Raw genomic sequence first — 25,192 nt, 5'->3', positions numbered from 1 at the left:
TCAGAGGAGGAGGGGGCAGCAGCGGATAGAACCACGAACCCTAATAAAAACCCCAAACGCAGAAAGTTCCAAGAACCTTCCTCCTCCTCCTCCTCCGCTGCTTCCGCTGCTTCCAAATCCACTAACAAGCCTTCAACCTTCCTCGATAAGGTACGTGATAAACTAAATTCTACGGCACGAAACTGCTGTGTTTTCCTTCTCTTTAGGACCGCTTTCGTTGACGCGATTCCATAAATTTGCAGATGCGAGTGAGGTTGTCCGGTGGCCATTTCAGAATGTTAAATGAGAAGCTCTACACTTGCAGGTGCGTTCTCCTTCTCTTCTCCACGTGTTATTATAAATAGCCAGAGTTGCAATCCCTTCGGATTTTTTGTGCGTAAACTTAAACTTTTTGTTTTATTTACTCCGCACCTTCAAGTTTGATTTAAAAAAAAAATCTGCTTCAAATTCTCATGACAATGCTTATGTCGTGGTAGCCAAAAATAAAACAAGACATTGTTAAAAATTTGTGCGAGTAGTTCAAGTCTGTGCAACCTTGTTCGATATAGTAATATGAATATGGCAAAATAAGCATGCCTGTGATCTCTATGATGCTAGGAGCTTTCATCTAAACTGTTAGCAGATCAATATTGCTGCTTTATTGCCCTCTCAAATCCGAAATCATCTGGATATTGGTGCAGACAGAAAGGCAATGTGAGAAGGAAGGTAAACTCTTTTGTTTTTAGTGTACGTACTGTCGTGGATTATAGCATGATGGAGGGAAGCGAATTTTAAGGCTGTTAGTGGTCGAGATTTGAATATTTACCAGTTAGTTCATTCTTAATCAGGGTCGTGACTATTGTGTTCCTATTATAATGCGTATCTGTGTCCGAGGTTGAATTTCCTCTAGATAGAACTGTAAATTTTGGTTTCTCCATATTGTAGTGACATTCACAAAAGAACAAATAAAAATTTAACTTGGGCTCTGCGTTTTATCACTATTCTTTTGGCATTGAGAACAGTTACATTAAATCTAGTTTCTTGCCCTTGGGTATCTTTTTCCTTTCCCTGATCTCCTCTCTTTTTTCTCAGCGGAAAGGATGCATTCAACTTATTCAAGGACGATCCTCAACTATTTGATGTGGTAATTCTGCAGCTTTATTTACTATTTTTTGCGTAGACTAAGGCATGGCATATATCATCAAAGAATGATTTTTTGCACTGTTTATGATATTAGGTTTGCGGCTTACAAGTTAGATTTGTGGATATATGAACGGTGTCACCTACTGTCTATATTGTTCTCATTTGCTTGTCTAAGACTTAACTTTGCTTGCGTCTTCTTTGTATAGAAATCATTGTTTCTTTCCATTGTGTTAAATAGCTTGTTAGTTGTTGGCTGTGGTTTATTCTTAAGAAGCTGCAAAGCAGACTAGGTAGTCAAATGATAATGTAACGAGAAAAGTAGAGAAATTTGTATTCCTTTCCGGTTAATGGCATGTGACTTGGAATAGACTAGATTCTTACATCAAAGAATGATGACTCTTCTTATACAATGACAATCACTTGAATTTTGCGTATTAAAAGTCTTTGGTTTCCACTTTACCACTTGCATGATCCTTCGTCATAAGTGACTGCTAGGCTCCACTGTCTGGTGACCTCACAGCTGTTCCGTTTCCTCATTTTCCTCCAAGTTTCAGGGTAAAAATTCGTCAGTTTTCGTACATGTTTTGCACATTCCTTCCTGTTTCCCTATTCATTATGATTTTATCTGCTTCAGCAGCATTATGTACCCTTCTAGTTCTTAATGTTGCAAATCCTTGTTCTTTTCCTTCATTACTATCAGTTCTTACTATTAGGTTAAAATAGAAAGAATTTCAGCAGCTTAACAGAAAAGCAAAAAGAAAAATGTGCTAAATTAGATCTTGAATTTGAGGTCTCAGGTGAGATACACAAGTATCAGGCGTCATTGTGGGGATTCCAGATATTTCCATATGCAATGTAAAATAGAAAAGAAAATAAGAAAACAATGAAAAATATTCATAATAAACAGTTCACTGGAGAATATGCCACCTATCTGGAAACCTTGTACAGTGCTGCGTTATGTCCAGAATCCCCTAAGCTTTCCCAAAAAACGGTAGTTCTTGGGTGGTTTTTGAGCCTGTACCGTTCCTGTATGGAACTCTGAATTCTTCAAGGTGGGTTTATTTTGTTTAATCCTCCAAACTAAAGACTGATGAAGTCCCTATTAAGCCTCTGTTCTTCAATTTGCTGTAGACTTGAAATTCAAATCCATTTTTTCCTTGTTTCATGGCATGTACCGTGATCTTGAATAACTGTATACTTTGACGCAAGCTTAGCAACATGTTTTGTTTGTACAAATATCAAAACATGGAGCAAGACCGGAACCATCTGGTATACTCATCTAGTCGCACTCTTTTTTAAATGTTCTTATATTTGTCTTTTCCTATTTGTGAAGTATTATTGGTGCTTTGTTGGCTTGTTTGAACTGCTTCCATACTATACAATAGATGGGTTATTAGATATATAATGTTATTCCTTGTGTAGCTATAACTAGTAGCAGGCATATCCATTGTATAATTTGGAATAGTATGGTTGTTAATGTTCTTTGTGGGTGCCATTACAGTTGATTATTTTTTCTTAGTATCACGCAGGTTATCAAGAGCAAATGTCACGCTGGCCAGAGCAACCAGTCAATATTATCATTAAATGGCTGAAGAGCCGCAATTCTTCTTTGGTGGTAGCTGATTTTGGCTGTGGTGAGAGTAGAAACTAATGCTGCACTAGTTTCGCCGTGGAGCATTTTGCATTTGTATAATCTTATCAGGAATATCTACATCAAGAATTATAGTTGAGAATATCGAGCTGTCTTTTTATAGAAATGTCATGTTAACTAACTCCGTATTGATCTTAGGGAATGCACACCTTGCAAGAAATGTCAAAAATAAAGTATACTCTATGGATCTTGTCTCAAATGATCCATCAGTTATTGCCTGCGATATGTCTCATGTAAGTAGCCCCTCTCTACTGAGTTCCCGATAAACGGGTTTAGTTTTATCTGAAATCATTTCCTCTTGATTATGATCTTTTTATTTTACTTATAGGTATGCAAGTTAATTTTTTTTCTTCTAGCGGCTATAATTTTTCTGTATTATTTTCTACAAATTTCATTGATGGTCTTTTTTATGGTTAGTATGTATTATAGTTAATTGATAATCCGTGTTTATGTCATTATTTTTCTTTCAATGTTGCAACATGTCCGTTTTAGATGCAATTATTCCTTGACTCCTTTTAACTATTTCATTCTCATATCTTTGGGTTTTTTAGTTAACGTAGTAAGACTTATCTTTATAATTCTGATTAACTTACTAAGGGAACCATGTTGATATGTAAGTCGGTATCTGTCAGACTCTACATATGTGTCCATGTGTATGTATACCTATGTGCTTGTGGAGGAAAAGTAATGGTATCTGCGTATGCATGCTGCATAACCAAATACTGACCCCAAGTGGATACGCTGTGATGCTTCATTTCGTAGAGATCCATCAACGTTATGACCTGGCTGTCAGCTGCCTATGCCATTCTTCCTCCTGAATTTGGCCGCTGCTGGAACTGAAGGATTTTAAGACTGTAAGCAAGACGACGGGACTTTATAGAAACATTAAAAATTAACAATTGAATTTAAGAAGTATATGTAATCATAAATTAAGATATTGTTCCATGCTTCAGCATCTGCAAAGTGCTAACATTATACAAAGCGTAACTGTGAAAAAAAGCTGCTGCCTGGGTGCAGAGTTTTCCAGGCCTCTTCATATGGATGCATGTTGAATTCAACAAAGTTCTGTTTATTCTCTACTTCTTGATTTTTCCATTTTTTTGATATTCCTAGATCTTCCCATATCTTCCTTTCCTGCCACTAAAATACAATTGCGCCTGTTCTTCTTGAAACTAGGGAGATGATTTCATAATTCTTCTCAATGTTGTGGCTGTTTAGTTCTTTCAAATCACTAATCTCCACATCTGACACTGACTTTTCATTTCATAATTTTTGAGAGAGTAAGACATATTCATGGTAAAATCTTGAGTACTACTGATTAACATTTGATGTGAATTTACGGTCGGCACAGACTTTAATCTCTGCTTATCTTTTCTTTGTGCAGACACCTTTGGACTCTGGTTCAGTGGATGTTGCTGTCTTTTGTCTTTCACTAATGGGCACAAACTTCCCTAGCTACTTGCAGGAAGCAAGCAGGGTTCTTAAGCCATGGTTTGCAAATTACTTTTAGCTTGTTACAATTTTTTTTCTAATATATTACCGCTTATATATGTCATTATATGCTCTTAACATCATTTACATTGTTATTGTGCAGTGGCTGGTTATTGATAGCTGAAGTAAGAAGCAGGTTTGATCCGAACAATGGAGGAGCTGATCCTGAGAAATTTACCATAGCTGTCAAGAATCTTGGCTTTAGCTTGGTTTCTAAGGTAAGCCTACTTATCGGCTTCTTTATGCATTCTGCTTTTTTTAAAAGGTGTCCTTGAGTATCTTGCGAGCTATGAGGTCTGATTTTGTGCATCTGTTATGGTTTATCATTGAATGCTCATACTTCCCTGTCTATAATTTTCAGGACTTTACAAACAAAATGTTTGTTCTTTTCTACTTTAAGAAAAAGGTGAACGTATGAACTACTTCCTGCCAAATGAAATCTTTTCATTTTTGACTTAATAAATGAAAAAAGTTTTGAGGGTTCAGTCATAGTACATCTCATGTTATCTATGTTGCAGGAAGCGGCTTCAAAAGTGAAGAACATTGAATGGCCGGAGTTGAAACCTTGTATATATAAACGTCGATGAGCTTGGGACTTCGGAAGGTGACATTTTTGCATAGAGTGTGTCGCTAATGACATGTAACATTTGGCATTGCGGTTGAGTTATAATGATGGCTGTATCTTGTTCAGAATCCTAGAGGCAAAATTTATTTGAAACATTTATTTTTATATGCAAGGAGTGAAGCATCTTTAGTGCACTGTACAGGATGCTTTTACTTTTGTTTACTAGATTATGGATTTGGACGTAGTAGAAAAGATGAGTCGAATTTGATAAACGGTGAAACTCGATAACACAGATAGGCATACAAATAATAGTTATGGCAATTATTTCGTAGAATACGATGAGGTGTATTTTACTTATCATTCATGTTCTATTTCGATACCGCGTGCTCCTTATCTCGTTCTACATGTTACGTTTATTACAGGGTTGTGGCTACTTATTTTTCCATGTTCTATAGGATACTTGTGACCATATTCGAAATATCTACACGAGTGCATGCCGAGCCTTTTTTTATTTTTATTTTTTTTTTAATTTTAATCTCTTCTAGAAAATGTTAGCGAGCATCATCTTAGCCTCAAATATTTTATGGGCGCTACATTGGAGAATCCTCCTAAAAGAGGATAAACTCTATACCCAGCAGAAGATCTGACCAATTCAAGTGCTGTATCAAATAACAATAATAACCACCCCTAATTATAATAACGAGTCAATACGGGTAACACCATTTAGGGAGCCGCCTTGACCCGAACCCGGTCGTATCTAAATCCTTTGAAAGGGGAAACTGTCCTTAATTAACTACGTGTTCGATTACTCTACGGAACGGACGTACTAAAATGTTTTGTGTTATTTGCTCAAAAAAGAAACGACGGGCTTTGCGTACGCGGACCGTTTCAGTGGTTGGAGACTGGGATGTTTGATTCCAGAAGATGCAGCTTAACTAACGAGATATTCAAACAATAGTAGTCACGGCTGATGAAAGCCCACCCACTTCCTAATTATCTATAGTTTTCGATAACGAGCTCTGACTTGTATCTATCTAGATCTATCCGTCTCTTTTTTTTTTTTTTTTTTTTGTTTGTGGTACGAAAAAAGAAGAAATTTTCAAAATAGTCCCAACAGAAAATTTTTTTAAAAGAAATCTACCCAATTCATTTTTAATTATAGAAATCGACCCACTTTGAGTTAATTACGGTACTAATTAGTCCGGGTTGCAAACCCTGACTACTTAGTAGCCCAATTAACAGCCGCAAACCTTCCCCGCTTCTTGACCCCGCTTGTAATTAGGCTACTAATTAGTCGGGGTTAGCAAATCTGACTAATTAGTACCGTAATTAACTCAAAGTGGGTCGATTTTTATAATTAAAAGTGAATATGATCTATTTCTTAAAAAAAAATTCTGTTGAGACGATTTTGAAAATTTCTTCTACCAAAAAAAGCCAACGATGCGTGCAAACTAGGAAACCCATCCCACCAAAACAAAAGATAGGTTTTGGTTCTTCCAGAGTAGAGAGACCGCTGATCCGACCTCCAACCCTCTCAAAGTCTTGAACTTCCAGAAACAATTAATTATAGCCCAAAGCCAAAAGAGGCACGCTGCTCCTAACGCGGCTTGATTAAATCAGCCTTCCACTTCCACGTATTTACGAGGACGGTCCAAATCGTTGACTCGGATGAATTCATCCATCCTGGCCTATGCTCGCTCCCTGCCAGTTTAATGTTTCTCGTCTTCGTGGAACCGACCGACGTGGGCAAGTTCGTAATTACTCACGTGAAAACACCGCTTTGCCTTGTTGTTTATACTTTAATACTTTATAATAATTAATTTGATGCCCCTCACCGGCCCCCAGCCTCCCACGCGCTCTCTCTCTCTCTCTTTCTGTATATATTGAGAAGGCCCTCCCTCCCTTTCTTTCGAAGAGACGATCGAATCATCCACATTTAATATATACAGTTTGGCTTCTTCAATTCTTCTTCTTTTTTTGGCCCCTGTCAGATTAATCTCAGTATATATAATCTCCGAAGAATAAGAATTCCCTCCTTAATTTCCTGCTTAATAGCTAGCTAGCTAATTAATATGGAACGGAGCAATTCGTTTGGGACTTCTTGGGCCGACCAGTGGGATTACAGCAACCCGGATCCGATGATAAGGCCGGAGACCAGGGACATCGGGCATGGCAAGAAGAGCGGGGTCGAGAAGACCAAGGAGGTGGCGGCGACAGGCCTGAAGAAGGTGAAGGCGGGGACGACGATGGGCTTCCATTGGATCAAGGACAAGTGCCAGCTGCAGAAGAAGACTACCACCCAGAAACATTGAATACATATATTGATACTTCATTATTAATTAGATTGATGATCTTGTTGTGTACGTATGTATGTATACCTTTGAATTAATATATATGTGCGTGTAGGTGTAATTATTAATTACAGTACTGTACATGACCCTGTCTAGCTGCGTGTATTTTGATTCCTTTCTTTCTTTCTAGGCATCTGCTTTGCTATTGATTAATTGTGATTCTTTAAATTTGTTATATGAATAAGATGATCAGAAGAGTATATAATTTTTTTTTTCCTTCTTGTTAATATATATGAGTATTATGCGAATATTCATTACTTTAGATGATTTGATTACGTTCTAGCTATATATATATGGTCCCTTTAATTAGGACTACAGATCTCTTTTTCTTTCAAGCTTACCGTTTGGATTGGAAAGTCCTTGTGCGTGCATGTTTGATACGTACGAATAAATGTCTAAAATCGAACCATTATTGGTGGGCTATATTGCACAGAGCAAAACCCTCCCAATTTTCTTACCACTCTTGGAGAATTTACCTTCCCCTTAGCCTTCAACTTGAGCCCATCAACCGTGAGATCGAGGTGAGTCTCTGAAAGGCAATTGAACCTCGACCCCTTTGCAAGCTGAACAATCTCATCGCGATGGCGGCCGCTGAGATCGAGCGTTCGTGATTGAATTCGATCGCGCTGAAATCGGCGAGATTGAAGAGGAGCTGCTGTTTTTGGGCATGAGAAGATTCGAGGGATGAGAGAATGGAGAGAGGAGTGAGGTTTTGCGAAGGGTTTTAATGGGGTTCTGGGGGCTCGGACGAAGAGAGAGAGAGAGAGACGTCATCGTAGCGAAATATCGAAGAGCTTGACGGCGGTGACTCGTGAGCGGTGCCTTTGGTAACTAGAGTGCAGGGTTTCGGGTCCGGATCGGGTTTAATATTGGAAAATGGATCCGTTAAGAAAACAGGGAGGAAGTGATCTATAGCGGAAGTTGATTTTTGGCAAAAAGAGTTTTCTCCGTCTTAGTTCCTTACTTACATCATCACTTTTTTGATATTAGTCTTCACGTTTTTATATTTTGATATTAGTCCTTGAAATGACATCAATATGTTGATATTAGTCCATCTATTATTGTTTTTGTTCGAAAACACTCGACCATGTTTAGGTATAACCTAAACATGGCAGAGTAAATACCGAAATACCCACGCTCCACTAAATTCCCCAATTAAACGATGATCCCTCTCTCTCTCTCTCTCTCTCTCTCTCTCCAGCAAATGGTCTTTTTTTTTTGCCCCCCAATTGTGATGTCATCCCTATAATCCGACAGTTAAGTCTAAAGAGACCTTAACATTTCACCATCTATTCTAATAAGTCCCTACGTTTTTTATTTTGCCAAAGCAACCCTCAACAGTCAATTTTGTTGTCTCAATAGCCCCCGAATCAAAAGTAATTCATTTTTGTTAACGCAATTGAGGGTTAATGTGTCAAACAAGCTTAAATCAACATTTGAGACTTTTTCCCCTCCAAATTAGCTAGGGTTCTTGCTTCTTGGTTAATTGAGTTCTCATGCTTCTTGGCCAAATTGAGTTCTCATGCTTCTTGGCCAATACTTCACATGGGATCTTTTGTCCCCAAAAAATAGTGTCCAAGTGAACAAAGCAATTGATCAAAGTTCACGCTGAAAAACAATTTTAAGAAAATAAACACATAGCAATATCCATACTGATTATTGGGTATGGATAAAAGAATTCTCTAATAGGAGTAGAAGGATAATGATAAAAAATACATGATATTATATGTGAATAAACATGAATCTACTTACTTAACCAATATGTACATAGCTATTTGATTTCAATAATGCAGTAATGGCCTAAGGTTTGACTTTTACGCAAAGAAACATCTCATTACTTTCCAATAGAGCTCCATCTTCTCATGACAGTTCTCTAAATAAATAAAGAAGAATATTCGCTGATATATACGTGAACCAAAAAAGAATGATCATCTACCCTTTAAAAGATAATCTAGAGTTTATCCAGATCAAAGATAGTCTAGAGTTTATCCAGATCACTGCCGTATTCTTATACATCAATAAGTCTTCCATAGCCTAACGCTCTTCAAGTAATTCTTTTTGTTACCCTGCCCTCTTATTATTCTGGTTCTATTTTGTGCTGTTAGGCACAAACACCTCCTTTGAGCAGATGAAGGTACCAAACCCAAACTGCTATCTATTCGAGAAATCTGAAAGATTAGCATTTTTTTCCCAGTTGGCGTTCTTTTGTAACTGAATGCATTGATTTTCAAAATGGTATTTTAGTTATTTTACATTTTAAAATGACGTCGAGAGGAGGGGGTTGGTTTTGGTGAGAAAAGTGTGAAAGATTTGACGGTTTTGTGAGACGCCCCATAGCTGAGGGGAGTTTTCTCTAATTTTTAAAGTTGGTCAGGTTAACTATAATATGCGCGAATTTTGAGGGGGGTTTCATGAGACATTCGCCATAGTTGAGGGTTTTTTTCTAAAACTATCCTAGAACTAGGGCTGAGCATGGTTCGGTCCAAACCGAAAAAACCGACCGAACCGACCCGAACCGATCCGAAAAAATCAGTTTTATGAGTGGTGTGGTTCGGGTCGGTTTGAAAACTTTTCAACCCGAACCGACCCGAACCGACCGAATATAGTGCAATACTACTCATTCTGATCTCAAACTACTACCCATTCTCGACCCGTCCCCAAAGAGTCAAAGACTCAAACCCTAAACTTATTTTTTGAATCATTATGAGTTGTAAACAATATCATTATATCAGTGTTTAATGCTTCATAATCTCCTACTTTGTTGATATCTTTTTTTCTTTAACACAGTTTGTTGTTTGATAAGAAGTTTGATGAAGTTAGAACCGAACAAACCGAACCGAACCGCACCGAACCGATTTACAACAGTCCGGTTCGGTTTTGATTTATAAACGGTTCGGTTCGGTTGTTCAAATTTTGGTAAAAACCGAACCGAACCGACCGTTGCACACCCCTACCTAGAACCATATATGTAAAATTATACATTTGTCACATTATATTTAAAATTGATGGATTAGTCTTCTTCTTAAAATATTATTGATTAATGGATCAATTTTTTTGTTATTTATTTATTGGTTTATCCAATATTTTCTAATAATTAGATTGAAATTCTAATAGGTTCTTAAAATTATTCTAAAAATAAGTATTCGTATTCTTAAGATTATTGTATGAATATTTTAAACCCTTATACTTATCTAATTACAATGTTCTACTTGATTGGTTCATGTTGTAAGATTTAACTCAATGTATTGCTTAGTTCGTAGTGACTTCTCTTCAGCTCTTTTAAATAAGTCATCTAATTTAAGTTTTAAATTTTGAAATAAAAGACATGCACACCCTTATTTTGTATTTCCTATATAAGGGGAAAAACACCCGGTCAATTTATCCAATTTTGAAGGAGCAACAGCTCAAAGAAATAAATTTTCAGAAGCACAGGCATAACTGAAAAAGAAACTTATAGATAACAAAGAAATTGGATATAGAAACCAAACACATCCGTACGAACATGGGCAAAACACTTTGGCACTGTTTGGCAACCAAAAAAAGTGTCTTATCTAAGAGCTTGTGTCTTATTGACTTGGTCAATAAGCTAGTAGAGCTCTTTCGTGACCAAAAATAGGAGGAGATTATTTTAGAGATTGTGTCTTTTGCAAGTAGCTTTTGGAAAGCTATCTCAAGTAGCGTTTGTCTTTGGGAAGGAGCTGCCAATTTTTTTCTTTCGTTTTTGCCCCTAATAATTCTAATTTTATATCAATAATATTACATGTCTTTTTTAGTCATTTAACAAATTTACGCTAGTTGTACAACTACTTTTGCCAAACAGCTCTAGTCAATCAGCTAGCTACACAGCTAACAGCTTTCAGCTACAATTTCACAGCTTTCAGCTATAATCTCGTAGCTTTTAGCTAGTTTTGCCAAACAGAGCCTTTGTATAACGATAATATTGATTTAATTTAAAAATGGCATCGCGACAGGTATCATGTATTCTTTAGTAATTAAATATATGATTTTTTTTACCTTCTTTGACTTCAGACCTGTGAAAATAAACGAGATACACCCACCACACCGCAATAAATCGCTCTTATTTCTCTTTCGTCGATAGAAAATACCAGCTCAAAAATCACTCTTATTTCGCTGTCACCAATAGAAAATACCAACTCTGAGTTCCTTATTATGCTAATAATTATTACAATAATGCCAATCTCATCACTTCTTGTAGTTCAATTCTCCTGAAATGAGCTTCTCTCTTCTATCCCTATTGAAAGCATACAGTTTATCCTTGGGAGGCAACGCCTCCTTCACCGCCTCCACGTCTGAGAACGCGTTGAACCACGCATTGATCGACGGCAAGTTCTCGTCGCTCAGTATGCTGACTCCGGCGAGATCTTCGATCATACGAAGCCAGTAAGGAATCCAGCCGGCGATTATGTCCACGTATCCAATGTTTTCGCCCCCGAAGAACTTCTTCCCCTTGAGAGCCTCTTCGAGTGTCCATAAGCTCTCTTGAACCTCTATGACGGCCTTTTGTAGCTCCTCTCCGGTCTTAAAATAAACTTTGTAAACTGAAGGCACGCACTGGGATGGAATCATATATACAACAGAGCAGGAAAAAAAAGGGCGTTCAGTACTTAATTTTGACCAAATTAGTCTACAACACATATACAAGCTTTAAAAACAGAGGCAAAAATACTGGAGAGGCCACTTCCTTAATCATAACCATACATCTTTTAATAGATAGGTAGGAGGATCGTGATGATAATTCTATTTGGGTTGAATCTTATATAATTGAGATAAATGCAGAATTTTGGCCTAGGAATGTAGATTGTATCATCCCGACCGCTAACGGCAATTACTTTTATTCGTAACTATCAACTGTCTACTGAATTGTTATGATTCATTTCAAGTGTAGCACAAAGTGTAGCACTTACTTATCCTCATAGCCAGCACTTACATCACAAAGGAAGTACGGTTTACAAAGCGAAGTTTTGAAAAATTCATTTTAATGAACAAACCATAAAATACGTACCTCGTCTTCTACAAATTTAGCCCAGAACCGTGCTTGTGCGCGTTCAAATGGATCCCTCGGCATGATACTGTATCCGTCACCCCAAGCCTCGTCAATGTATCCGACGATCACCGACGACTCTGCTATGGCCTTTTCTCTGTGCACGAGCACGGGGATCTTCTTGGTGACAGGATTATACTGCAAAAGCTCTTGACTCTTGTTATGGGGCAAGTCTTCATTGATGTACTCATAGTCAACCCCCTTGAGCTTGAGAGCCCACTCTACTCTCAGCGCGAAGGGGCTTGCCCACATCCCAAAAACCTTCACTTTGTCTCCAGCCATTATTGATGTTGCTGTTGAATTAAATGGATTTTTTTCTGCCGTTGTAAATTGAGTAAGCAGAGAGGTATTTATACGCGCGCATAAGAGTAAGTTTTGTTTATTGGGTTGGTTAGGAGGTTCATGAATGTTCCAGCTTGGAAATTTCAGATGAGCTGCTCAAATTTGACCAGCAGGGATTCCAATAATTACTTAAATAAAACTTTAAAATAACAGATACTATTGAGATGAATTAAGAGATGCATGGCTAGCATGCGAAGAGAAACATAGAAAATTCAGCCTAAATGAAATTAAAGCTACCGAAAGGCACTGATCAATCTCCGAGTCAAAGTATAATTTAAGTGTAAAGTGCGAGAAACAAAATTTCTGAAAAATAAAATATCTTCTAGTATGAAATTAGAGCGAGCGACGTCCCTGGTTCATAAAGGAAGCTCGAGCTTCCGTGTCAAAGTTCACGCTTAAGCGTCAAGTCTCTAATGTTATGAGTCTTATGACTAACTTTTGACATCATATCTACTAACTTTGACATCAAGCGTTAGGCATCATTGATGGATTTATTTGGAAAACTTGACCCCCCCCAAAAAAAAATATGAAACTATGAGGTCGTCATCGTTCAACAGTAAACATTTATTTCATTTTCATATGTTCCCGGGTGCACTTTTGTGCAAATGGGAATTATTATTCTACAATAAATACATTTTTAAGTTACAACACGTAACTTGTAAAAGGGCCTGTATTATTTTGGACCACTCAACAAGGAAAAAAGGAAAAAGAGAGATTCAGAACTTTTGAGATTGAATCGGGATCTCTTGAGTACAATAAAAACCAAACTCTTGATGTTATGGTCGGCTCTAATCACAAGTTTGACAAGGCCTGTGAGATATTTCGAGATATGCGATCATGTATAGGCTCCTGTAAAATGAAACAATTAAGTTAGTTGTATTGATAAGATTACTGGAATGCTGAAGTAGGTCACAAATTTCTACCTCTATGCTTGGTGTCTCAAACTTTGAATTTGTGATTGTTTCATAAAGGAAAATGTACCTGCCATGAGCACCAAAAATATAATGAGATACAGGACTGGCATTTAACCTAAAGTATACTTTTCTCTTTCCTACTGTGTAAGGCATATATTGCGTACAAAAAATTTTGAGGGGCTCTTTAGCTGAGCACATGTATGTATTTTCCATATAAAGGCTTATTTTCACTTTGGTACCCCAAAAGTTCACTCTGTTTCAGCTTGATACCCAAAGTATTTTTTTTTAACACTTAGATAACTTCCAAAGTTTCAACGTCATGTCACTTTGATACCCCCATCCAGATTTCAGATTTTAAAACAAGATAAACTGTACTGTAGTGAACAAATTTTTGCTTAACTGCCCCTTATGTTTCTATGCATGATGGATAAAAAAGATGAGAAGGTACAACAAGACACACCGCCATGCAAGTTCACAAACAAGTTCCTCGGGGGCATCAGGAAGAACCTGAAAGCTCAAAGCAATGGGAAGGAAACTGCTGTTAGTACATCAACAAATGCCCGGAAAAATATAAAATATAAGTGAATACCTTATCTTCATAAGGGTTGCAGTGTTCCTTGAACCAGAGTCTTAGGAATTCCTAAGAAAGAACAAATAAAATTAGGTGTCAACACATTTTATAAAGAGTTATGCTTTGATGCTCCGAAAATAAGAATTTTTATAATTTTTAAATGGATGGAAAATTAAAATTTTGGGCTGAAAATAACAAGGGTGCATTTGTCCTTTTCTTTTCAATTCCTATCCTATTATTTCTCTGTCCATAACCACTTCACCCACCTCCCTTGTTTCACGTTTACTAGGTGAATTGCACACGTGCAATGCACATGGTATACTTTTTAGATTTAGTTAAAATTGATAATTTAGTTTAGCCTAATTTGGAGCTTATATACATGTTTAAACAAACATATAATAGTGTAATTTTCAGATTTTGATTTTTCAATGTACAAAAGAATATAAATCAATACAATTTATTACACTTATTTCATGAATATTTTCTCGTAAATGGGGTATTAAATTGTTAATGTTAGTATGTAGAAAGATCCCCTGACTTAGTTCTAAATCTTTTCAATGAAAATATAAATAAAAGTGTAATTTTACAATCAACATTTAATTTTATTCCTCTTTATAATGATAAGAAAGGAATTGACATATGCATGTTATGCATAATTTTATACAATATGACTAAAAGCAAGAACAATAATATCTATTTTAAACACAACTTTGCATATAAAATATAAGTGAATACCTTATCTTCATAAGGGTTGCAGTGTTCCTTGAACCAGAGTCTTAGGAATTCCTAAGGAAGAACAAATAAAATTAGGTGTTTAACACATTTTATAAAAGCCACTGCCCACTTATCTAACAAGAGAAGCATTTGACAAGTGGCAAGAAAGTGCAGACCCGACTCTATCAGGTTAATAGGTTCAAATTTCTAAACACAAAATACATACATTTTACAACACATCAGTCACTAAATACCTTATCAACATTCTCAGGCTCACGCCGAGTATTGAAGCGCTCCTCATAAGAATCAGCATCACTAAATACCTTATCAACATTCTCAGGCTCACGCCGAGTATTGAAGCGCTCCTCATAAGAATCAGCAACCCAGTATCTGCTAGAATCAGGGGTATGCACCTAAATCATAGAACAGTAAACAGTGAGCATGCACAAAATACAATATTGTGGATATCTCGCGGAAAGGTAAATTAACATGCAGTAAAAACAGACTTCCTTATGATCTGGAAGAATATGTGCAAATCATTTCCAGTTATTGATTCATATAACCGCCATTCCTTGTTTCATTAGCTTTCATGTGAGATGCTGATATTTTAAAAAAAATAAAAATAAAAATAAAAAAGTACATAGGATCTCCATGTTCCCTCCATATTCAAATCTTTTGTTGATCAAATTCCGAGCATAATGAAAATCAGTACAAAGCTGCAGGAAGCCAGTCTATAATCTACATATCCAAACTCATAAAATATGCATGAAAAGTATGGAATTTGTTCTAATGTCACCATTTGACAGAGAAAAGTGAAGGTAGAACAAAAAAAAAAAGCAAAAGCAGTACAGTGGTTGTCAAGAGCAAAGCAGCAAGGAACATACACATGTTTTTCATCATCTTTCTATCTTGAAATATACCAACAAACAAGAAATGTGGTTCTCCTAGCTTTTTTTAAAGAACTTTCTAGACACTGACCGCAAATCATAAACAGCATAATTTGGGGTGGCCCCAAGAAGAACTAAAATGAAACACTATCAGTTTTCCAAAACTTTAAAAACGTCTTAAATTACCAATAACCAGTTGCAGAAATGCTAAGAAAAATGGCCTCCGTGGATATAACTAGACTAAGGGCATCAACTATCAAGTATACATAGAATCCTAAATAATAGCCAAGCGTGTTGCAGAATCAAGTTCAGACCTAATTCGAAAACAAGGCTTCTCACTTGATGTCATTAGAAACAATGATTTTAAAAGGAATTGATACTAGTCAACTCTAAAACGAAGAACAGATAAGGTAATGACACACATTTGAAATATTAGTACATAAAATAGAAGATCGGATTACTATATCGTAAACAAAAGATATAGAGCGAATGAGTTTCCTAATATCCTAAAGAGAAGATGTATAGCGGATGAGGTCATTGCATATTTGTATTGCTAAGAGCAGATAATATCATCAACGAGAAAGTTGGATAAAGATAAGCCACAAGATATAGGACATCAAACCTCATCAATCAACATTATTGTACCATCAACATCTTTCCCAAATTCATATTTTGTGTCGACAAGTAACAGTCCATTCTCCAAAGCTACTTGCTGCAAGAAATAAAGGCATCAGAGTGGATGATCTTTTTTATATGATGGATTATGAAAGTAGTAGAACTAGAATGATGTGAACAATCATTCGTCTGGTTGATGATATGTTACATCACATTATATAGTCAATAGCACATGGAACAAACAGATGACAGGACATGCATTATAACAGATTCTTGCAAGCGCCTTTTTGGTGCCAAAAAAAGTTAACAAAATACTTAATCGTAAGCAGGCAATGACACGGATTCTGTACTGTAAAGAGAAAAGCTGTGTAATGAGGACTTATAACTATCAAGAAAGAAAATACCTACCTGTCCGTATGCAAATAAGTCTAAAGCCTTGTTGCTTACTTCAGCATATTCATCTCGACTCATTAAACCAAGCTCAAATATCTGTGTAGATGTAAACATTATAGTATTAAATCAAATATGACTGCTAGCAAAGTATGAAACAAAAAGATAATCTACAGAGCGTCCTCTGAAATGCAAACACAAGAGTTCAGATGTTAACTACTGAAAAAATATGCTCATAAAAAACTCTCCATTGCAAAACTTAACATAGCAATACAATATGTTTATTGATGCTTCAGATATTTTTGTGCGAATAACAGTCTACAGAGGATTAGCTATATCAGCCATGAAACAATGATTGCAAGCTCACATCTGTGTTGTCTGATAGGATTTCACCATTAAAAATCCTATTTTTCTCATAGAACTACTAGATCAGTTTCTTATATGATGAAGAATGAACAACTTACAAAAAGACATTAAGTTTAATAAAAATGAATACATCAATTAATTACTACTTATACAAATGGTTTTCTGGGAGCATCAAGTCATAATGTAATAAAAATGAATACATCAATTAATTACTACTTATACAAATGGTTTTCTGGGAGCATCAAGTCATAATTGATCTTCTAGTTGTAAGAAATCAACCGTTGTTCAAGGATTCCATTTGTAGACCTGAGAGCCCAACACAAAAGCTCTTTATAAGTATGTAGATCAGTAAACCTTCTGGCCAGTCAATGTTATTATATGCATATTAAGATAAGTAACCTAAGAGGTCATATCTTGTGGTTCTAGAGGAATTGGACATCTGTGTTATCTCAAATACTAATCCTTTCTTGTGGTTCTAGAGGAATTGGACATCTGTGTTGTCTCAAATACTAATCCTTTCTTGTGTATCAGATTCCCACTGTACCTACTTGATGCTACTACTACCAGGCTCTTCCACAGTCAGAGCACTGGTAGACCTAGAGTGAAAGCCCAGAAGAGATCTGCATCCATACAGTGATTCAGGGCCACAAGATCAGCCCTGCAATCAGTCATTAGAATCAGTGTGTACTCAACTAATTGATTTAAGTGAATCAAAGCCCCCACAAAACTCAAAGTAGACTTTCTTATGCATCTACCAGGCCATTCATATGCTTGTTCAGATGAAGGATCATTATTTCTGGTGAGCACCAGAGATATCAGATGTTCTGGTGGGTTGATAATGAGTTAAGATTACAGCACGTAAAGATCTTCATGTGATCACCATTTTGTTTAGTGGGATCTTGACAGTGAATGTAAGCTTGTTCAAGCTAAGCATGTCAATCTCATATGCAACATGTTGTATGAGTTTAGTATTTACACATATTTTCTCTAACTTATTTAGCTATAGATGGTTCTGGTGAAATATATGACTATTTCCAGCTTAGGAGAAAAAAGTCTTCATTTGCTAATTGAGAAATAAGAGGTGGAATGCAGTACCTAGCTCTTGTTTGATTCTATCCATTATACTACAGAAGATTGTGCCACTTGCAGTTGGAATCGGATTCTTCAAAATGCAGGATACCACTGTCCTCTTATTTGAGACATAGTATAACAAAAAAATATAATATTGAGCATTAAATGAATCATACCATACAAACGCATTGCTTTTCCAGTCACCCCTGCCACACCCATGCCATAAAAACAAAAGGTTAGCTAAGACTAGGCTCTACACCTTAGACGTACAATAATTATGTTAAATCTGTTTCACTTTAAATTATGGTTCACAACTTCATATCTCCAGCCAGATAACAGTTAAAGAGGAAAAAAGAAACTGTGTAGTAGTTCTATTTAACAGAAACTTGTCTCATGCAATTTAAAGCATATGGTTTCCTGCTAAGTATTTAAGTTAGTAAATAAAATAAATGATCACTGATTAGATGCAGCTTTATTTTGTCATGTGACATACGCTTTTAAATTAACTTGAGAAGAGCTTACAAATCTTTGAGGGTCCAACAACACAGAACACTAAAAAAGCTTAAATTAAGTATATCAGCACAAATCAAAATTTATTTAATAAAGGAGGATGCACTGAAAACTTACATCGTCAGGAGACACTGGAACATCATGATCTTCAGATTTCGTTGTGGGTGTGAGTATATTTGTAGGTAGCTTTTGATTTTTTACCATACCTAAAGTTTTTATACGGAACACTTTAGCATTATGTAACTGTTATTAAGAACTGTGAATTAGCATTTGAAGTAGTTACCCTCAGGAAGCTCATTGCCACAATAACGTCTTGCACCCTTGTTGTAAACTGTCCACAATGATGTATCAGTGCTGCCGGTCACAAAGCCTCTAACTGCAATGTGCATCCAAGTTGTAAACTGTCCACAATGATGTATCAGTGCTGCCGGTCACAAAGCCTCTAACTGCAATGTGCATCCAAGTATAATATCAGTTATCAAGGAAGTAGAATAAAGAGAGGGATCATACATAAGTAATGAAGGTAGAGTGGAACAAACAAAGGAAGAAAAAATAATGTACCGACAAAAAAACAAATTCCAGACCACTAACAAATTGCAAACACACGACGTGATGTCCACTTGAAAAACATGCATAATGCATATTCATCTATACTGCATCTTTTGTGCACGCCCTGGAAAGTCATTTAACGATCAAAGATAGTCTAGAGTTTATCCAGATCACTGCCGAAACTTATTTCTTTTACATCAATAAATCTTCCATAGCCTAACGCTCTTCAAGTAATTCTTTTTGTTACCCTACCCTCTTATTATTCTGGTTCTATTTTGTGCTGTTAGGCACAAACACCTCCTTTGAGCAGATGAAGGTACCAAACCCAAACTGCTATCTATTCGAGAAATCTCAAAGACTAGCATTATTTAAAATAATTTCATTGGTGCCTCATCTAATAAACCAGGAAGCAGCCCATCAGGGATGCTATAGGCCCAAAATAGACTTTCTAACCGTAAATCACAGGTCCCAACGGTATGCTTGTAGCTCAGTTGAAATCTGATTAATTAGTTTAAATCTGAATGGCTGATAACTTCATCCAATGATTAACTGATCAATATGCTTTTCTGATGAGATCACATTCCTAATGTCCATCTACACACAGCATACTTTGTTGAAAGCTCTGATAAAATTCATGAACACTGGTTCGACCGCAAGTAACGATTAAATGTCTTAATTTATGTCATCAATAAAGAATACATTGATACAATTCTTTTGCACTCTAATCCTCAAGGCAATGCATGCAAGAAATCAACAATCCTTTTATGAGACAACATTAGGTATTTCTTTCATAGTTCGATCATCATATATGGCTTGCATCTGCAACTTCTACAGTTCAAGAAAAGAAAAAGAAAAAAAGAGCGGAAGATATGAACTACAGGATGATAATCGGGTAATAACTCACCGACAAATTCAACTGGGAAAACTGAACATTTCCTCGCAATTGTAACATTTTTATCAGGTGCACAAACCACTGCATTTGGAGTAATATGTTCGGTCTTATTAAACCACCACAGACTTGTCTCATTAAGAACCTGAAAAGGAGTACAGCATTTATAAATACCACCATACATCTTGCTCAATAACAGCAAAAAGAAAAAAAATTGGTATTATTGACCAAAATGATATCTGAGAGAGGACATGGTGCATTAAGTTAAAATTAAATATTGTGAAATGAGAAGAATACGGAGTATCGTGAATTATCAATAAATTACTAAACCTAGCAAATCCAGCACAACCAGTTATCAGTTAATGAGCTTCCCAAAAGTCTAAGAAACAAGCTATCAGCTCTCAAGGAAAGCTATCGTTCAAAGGAAAAGATCACAACTTTGATCAAGCATCCATATAGAAAGAACTAACTCCACCAAAAACCATCATCTTTGGCAAGAAAACAGCAAAGGAGTCCCAAAAAAACCAAAATTCAACCCATAACGAAAGAAAGAAAAAACACACACAAATACCTGTCCTTTGAAAGGAATCGAAGCAAGAATCCGATCGAAAGCGCTCTGCCTATCCGTTGTCACCAGCACCAAGTGATCTCCCCCTTCATAAACATCCCTAACCTAAAAGTACAGGGGGAAAATTCAAAAAAGAAAAAAAAAACGATTAAAAAAACTAGCTCATTCCCGTTAGAGAATTTACTTTCCCCTTAGCCTTCAACTTGATTTTGATGGATTCTTAGCTAATTCAAGCAATGAGTGCTTGTCTCATCTCAAAGGTACAATTTTTTTCATTTTATTGAGAATTTTGTTCTTTTTATGTTTTATCCTAACTTTTGGGGTCAGCTATATGAATCTTAATACTCCATTCATTTCTGTTATAGGTCGTCTCCTCCATTAAGTTTAAAATTATCATTTCTTTCATAAATGTTTTTACCCAGGTTCTTTTATGTGGCATCTTACTGTTGTCCATGTGCATTGAGTATACATATCTTGTTACATATCTTGTTACATATCATTGAGTATACATATCATGTCACATACATTCTTTTATGTGACATGTAGTTGATTGTTAATAAGTTGCTTACTGGAATTTTTAATAGACCTATTTCTGTGTTAGTTTACTGTATAATGGATTCGTGAACTATTAAAATAGATGTTCTGTACTCAAAGGATTGAATGATACATTTGCTATTTAGAACAGAGGATGGCTTATTGAGCTGAGACTTAACAGTATCTATTGTTTGTTAAGTCTGCATCTGTTGCGTCAAGTCTACAATGTAATATTAGAAATAAAATTGTCTCTACGTATCTGGGGCCATACTGTATATATTATTTACTTGAAGCAGTTATAATTTGCCCCATCTTTACAGTGCAATAGGCTGTGATTTGATCTCTGTAAGCAGTTGGGATTTCTCCAGTGTTGCTACTTTGCTCTAATTTGCCCCATCCTTCTTCCTACAGATTGAATGATTGTTGAATTCAGATAGCAAAATAAGCGCAAGTGTCGATTGGTCCTCTGTTAGTCTCTGGCAGATTTCAAAATTTATGGAGTCTGTTTTTTCTCCTCCTTACCTGTGGTATTTGCAGATTTGGATGATTGTTGAATTGTTCTTTTGTTGCTACGGATAGGGTTTATCATACGAGCGGTTCTGAATTCTCGGTTGCAATTTCTTTACATTGAGGATACTTCTCTTCTCACATGCTATTCAGTTTGCAACTCTTTGTATTTTTTCTTATTAACATTTCTCTTGGTATATCAAAGACCAATTTGACTATGTAATTGTCAGTTGTACCTGCTTTGTTTATATAGGATGATGTTTGAGCATGGCTTATAGGTTGGAAATCAAGGTTTAGATAGTTACATTTTTAATGTTCAAATACATGAAATTGTTACTTATTTGCTTTGATATCAACTTATTCTCACTTTGAATATGTGTGAAATATGAAACAAACCTCAAGTGTTTTCCAGCCTGGATATCTGTGAAATATGCAATGATGATGTATTATTAGATATTTTTTTGTAAGATACTTGATATGTTTGTAGAGTTTTTTTTCAAGTTATGGTGGGTAATGAATTTGAAAACTTAGCAAATGTAGCTATCATCGCCAAAATCATAAATTTGTGTTTTTATGGTTATTATTTTACACATCTCCATTGCATTTGATGGGTTAAGAGAATAAGTTTTCATCAATTTTAAATTCAATTTCATGTATAATAAAGTACCCAAACACTAGATTTTGAAATCAAAGATTTCAAATCCTTTCATTTAATAAATATATCCAAACAAAAGATTTCTTAAATTATGGATTTCAAATCCTAAATTTAAAATCCCTTGATTTTAAATCAATTTCTTAAATCCAAATCCAAGTTTACCTTCCCCTTAGCCTTCAACTTGAGCCCATCAACCGTGAGATCGAGGTGAGTCTCTGAAAGGCAATTGAACCTCGACTCCTTTGCAAGCTGAACAATCTCATCGCGATGGCGGCCGCTGAGATCGAGCGTTCGTGATTGAATTCGCGCTGAAATCGGCGAGATTGAAGAGGAGCGGCGGCCGCTGAGATCGAGCGTTCGTGATTGAATTCGCGCTGAAATCGGCGAGATTGAAGAGGAGCTGCTGTTTTTGGGCATGAGAAGATTCGAGGGATGAGAGAATGGAGAGAGGAGTGAGGTTTTGCGAAGGGTTTTAATGGGGTTTTGGGGGCTCGGACGAAGAGAGAGAGACGTCATCGTAGCGAAATATCGAAGAGCTTGACCGCGGTGATTCGTGAGCGGTGCCTTTGGTAACTAGAGTGCAGGGTTTCGGGTCCGGATCGGGTTTAATATTGGAAAATGGACCCGTTAAGAAAACAGGGAGGAAGCGATCTGATCTCCTGCAGTTCGAGCACGACGTCAACGACGAACTCGGCAGCGATCTGATCTCCGCTCGACCTCAGTCTCGATTGCGACGGCGACGACGATTGACCTCAACGCAGTCGTCTCCATCCTCGGCGATTAAGAGAGAGATATCGGCCACCCCTTTTCATTTTGCGGCTAAAACCTAGCTCGCTGGAGGGTTTTTTGCCTCGTGACTGAAGCGGGGCTGATAAGGAGTGGATTTTTTTGGGCTTTATATTTGCCTAGTTGTTCAGTCTCTGCTTGCTTCCATTTTTTTTGTTGCATCAAAGCAAGGCCCACGTTCACCAAGTCGCCCACACATTCACCAAGTCAAGGCTAATTTTTTTTTCATTTGTTAAATCAAAGCCCACCAGAGAGTACTTGTTCTATCGGCTGGAGTCTTTTCAAATACAAGCTACACCAACTCAGATCAGAGAGTTACTTCTTCAGTCAACACCACTAGGTGACGACCTTGCTTCAATTGGAGCTTCGTTTCTCAACTCACAAAAATCAGGTTCATTTTTATTTATTTATTTATTTATTTATCTAACTTTATTATATTTTAGTATAATTGTCAAAATATCAACCTTATACATATTTAAAATTGAATTTAGTTTTAGTTCTCTACCGAATGACTAGTAAACTCGTTCTATCGGAACTAGAAAAAATTAACAAATTTAATGACAGTAATTATGATATGTGGCATAGAAAAATAGGATATGCTCTTATTCATGACAACATTGATGGTATAATCGAAACCACTGCTCCAACCCTTACTGATAAATCAACACCTGAAGAAAAGAAAGAGTTTGAGCAGTGAAAGTCAAAAGACAAAAAGGTGAAAAGCCTTATGCTCATGTTCATGGAAGATAAATTTAATTAAATTTTTTGAAACTTATAAAACTTCCATGGACATGTGGAATGCAATAAAAGAAAAATACGACACTGCTTCTAAAGTTAACATCCAACTCCTCTAGCATAAGTATAATTCTTGTCGTATGCAAGAGGGAGACAATGTCGTAGAACATATAAATAAAATGATTGTCATGGCTAAGGACTTATCCACTGCTGGGACCGATATCTCGAAAAGAATGCAAGTGGCAACCATTTTGAATAGTCTTCTCCCTTCACTTGTTGTGGCTGCCACCACATTAAGAATGAATCATGCCATTAAGTCTGTCACTGATCTTCCTATGCACCTAGCGATAGAACAGGACTTAATAGCCAGTAGGAAGGAACCAGAACTGAATATGGTGCAGCAGGAGCTGAATTATGTCCGCCAGAGGCATAATACTGGAAGTTATAAAAACCCTGGTCCTAGTAAACCACAACCGCGAGGACCAAAGTCAAAGCAGTTCAAGAGAAAGAAAGTACCCCGCAGAGCCTGCTACAATTGTGAAAAATTCGGGCATTTCAAGCCTAATTGCCCACAAAGTGAAAAGTAGAAGAATAAGGGAGGCTATAAACATCCAGAACAAAGGGGTACTAGCAAAAGAGAATTCGTCAGTGTGACGGAATGTAATGCTGTGATGACGGATATCAGTGGTTGGTGGATCGATTCCGGTGCAACTAGGCATATCGCAAAGAACAAGAAAGGAGTCATAGAATTCACCAAGCTTAAGAAAGGAGAACAGAGAATCTATATGGGAAATAATACCTATCTCGATGTAGAAGGTATTGGTTCAATCTATATGGGAAATAATACCTATCTCGATGTAGAAGGTATTGGTTCGTATAGATTGGATCTTGGGGATAATATTCTTGTCCTCTAATACCTATCTCGATGTAGAAGGTATTGGTTCGTATAGATTGGATCTTGGGGATAATATTCTTGTCCTTAAATATGTGTGCTATGCGCCAGGAATTCGGCGCAATCTGATCTTTGTTCCCAGCTTGATGAAGAAATGACTGGAAGTTATGTTCTATAATAACAGGGTTTCTATAGGCAAGAATAATAAAGTGTATGCTATGGGAAAATATGTGCCCGAGCATGAATTATGCATTCTTCCAGTAGTTTGTAATAATTCTGATAATAAAATTTCGAATTTGAACTACTTGTCCTGTTATATTTCTGAGTCTGAATTATGGCATTCTAGATTAGGACATGCTAGTATTTTAAAAATGAAAGAAATTATCAGAATGAACTTGCTTCCTGCACTATCTAATGTTCAATTGCCACCATGTGAACATTGTTTATCTGGTAAA

General features: G+C 36.5%; 3 protein-coding genes across 3 annotated transcripts; 1 reads left to right on the top strand and 2 right to left on the bottom strand.

Annotated features, from left to right (window-relative positions):
* On the top strand, nucleotides 7–5,054 carry LOC109824472 (ribosomal RNA-processing protein 8). Its single transcript, XM_020391076.1, has 9 exons — nucleotides 7–150; nucleotides 243–304; nucleotides 1,072–1,123; nucleotides 2,642–2,756; nucleotides 2,912–3,006; nucleotides 4,158–4,264; nucleotides 4,368–4,482; nucleotides 4,626–4,670; nucleotides 4,783–5,054. Exons 2-9 carry the CDS (start codon nucleotides 243–245, stop codon nucleotides 4,849–4,851), a joined length of 660 nt encoding a protein of 219 aa, XP_020246665.1. The 5' UTR covers nucleotides 7–150; the 3' UTR covers nucleotides 4,852–5,054.
* Nucleotides 11,324–12,764, bottom strand: LOC109824756 (glutathione transferase GST 23-like). The gene is made up of 2 exons (XM_020391400.1): nucleotides 12,204–12,764; nucleotides 11,324–11,752 (listed from the first exon to the last, which is right to left on the bottom strand). The coding sequence occupies exons 1-2, from the start codon at nucleotides 12,522–12,524 to the stop codon at nucleotides 11,384–11,386; spliced, it is 690 nt and encodes a 229-aa protein (XP_020246989.1). The 5' UTR covers nucleotides 12,525–12,764; the 3' UTR covers nucleotides 11,324–11,383.
* Nucleotides 13,128–23,198, bottom strand: LOC109824755 (phosphoribosylaminoimidazole-succinocarboxamide synthase, chloroplastic-like). The gene is made up of 13 exons (XM_020391398.1): nucleotides 22,713–23,198; nucleotides 22,487–22,646; nucleotides 20,632–20,733; nucleotides 20,076–20,205; nucleotides 18,906–18,998; nucleotides 18,740–18,828; nucleotides 16,694–16,774; nucleotides 16,293–16,382; nucleotides 15,107–15,196; nucleotides 14,805–14,855; nucleotides 13,959–14,005; nucleotides 13,508–13,565; nucleotides 13,128–13,433 (listed from the first exon to the last, which is right to left on the bottom strand). The coding sequence occupies exons 1-13, from the start codon at nucleotides 22,838–22,840 to the stop codon at nucleotides 13,377–13,379; spliced, it is 1,176 nt and encodes a 391-aa protein (XP_020246987.1). The 5' UTR covers nucleotides 22,841–23,198; the 3' UTR covers nucleotides 13,128–13,376.

This window comes from Asparagus officinalis, chromosome 9, assembly GCF_001876935.1.
Source record: "Asparagus officinalis chromosome 9, Aspof.V1, whole genome shotgun sequence".
NCBI classification, from domain to species: domain Eukaryota; kingdom Viridiplantae; phylum Streptophyta; class Magnoliopsida; order Asparagales; family Asparagaceae; genus Asparagus; species Asparagus officinalis.
This window is presented reverse-complemented; position numbering and strand designations above follow the sequence as displayed.

Bases quoted from the DNA above. Each gene is read 5' to 3' on its own strand.
- LOC109824755 (XM_020391398.1), bottom strand. From the start codon at position 22,840: ATGACGTCTCTCTCTCTTCGTCCGAGCCCCCAAAACCCCATTAAAACC. The intron at 14,006-14,804 runs GTATTCACTTAT...TTGAGCTTTCAG, and splicing joins GCAACCCTTATGAAGATAAG to GTTCTTCCTGATGCCCCCGA. The intron at 13,566-13,958 runs GTGTGTCTTGTT...TGCTCATGGCAG, and splicing joins GTTTGTGAACTTGCATGGCG to GTACATTTTCCTTTATGAAA.
- LOC109824756 (XM_020391400.1), bottom strand. From the start codon at position 12,524: ATGGCTGGAGACAAAGTGAAGGTTTTTGGGATGTGGGCAAGCCCCTTC. The intron at 11,753-12,203 runs GTACGTATTTTA...ATTCCATCCCAG, and splicing joins CTAAATTTGTAGAAGACGAG to TGCGTGCCTTCAGTTTACAA.
- LOC109824472 (XM_020391076.1), top strand. From the start codon at position 243: ATGCGAGTGAGGTTGTCCGGTGGCCATTTCAGAATGTTAAATGAGAAG. The intron at 4,265-4,367 runs GTTTGCAAATTA...GTTATTGTGCAG, and splicing joins AGCAGGGTTCTTAAGCCATG to TGGCTGGTTATTGATAGCTG. The intron at 4,671-4,782 runs GTGAACGTATGA...TCTATGTTGCAG, and splicing joins TTTTCTACTTTAAGAAAAAG to GAAGCGGCTTCAAAAGTGAA.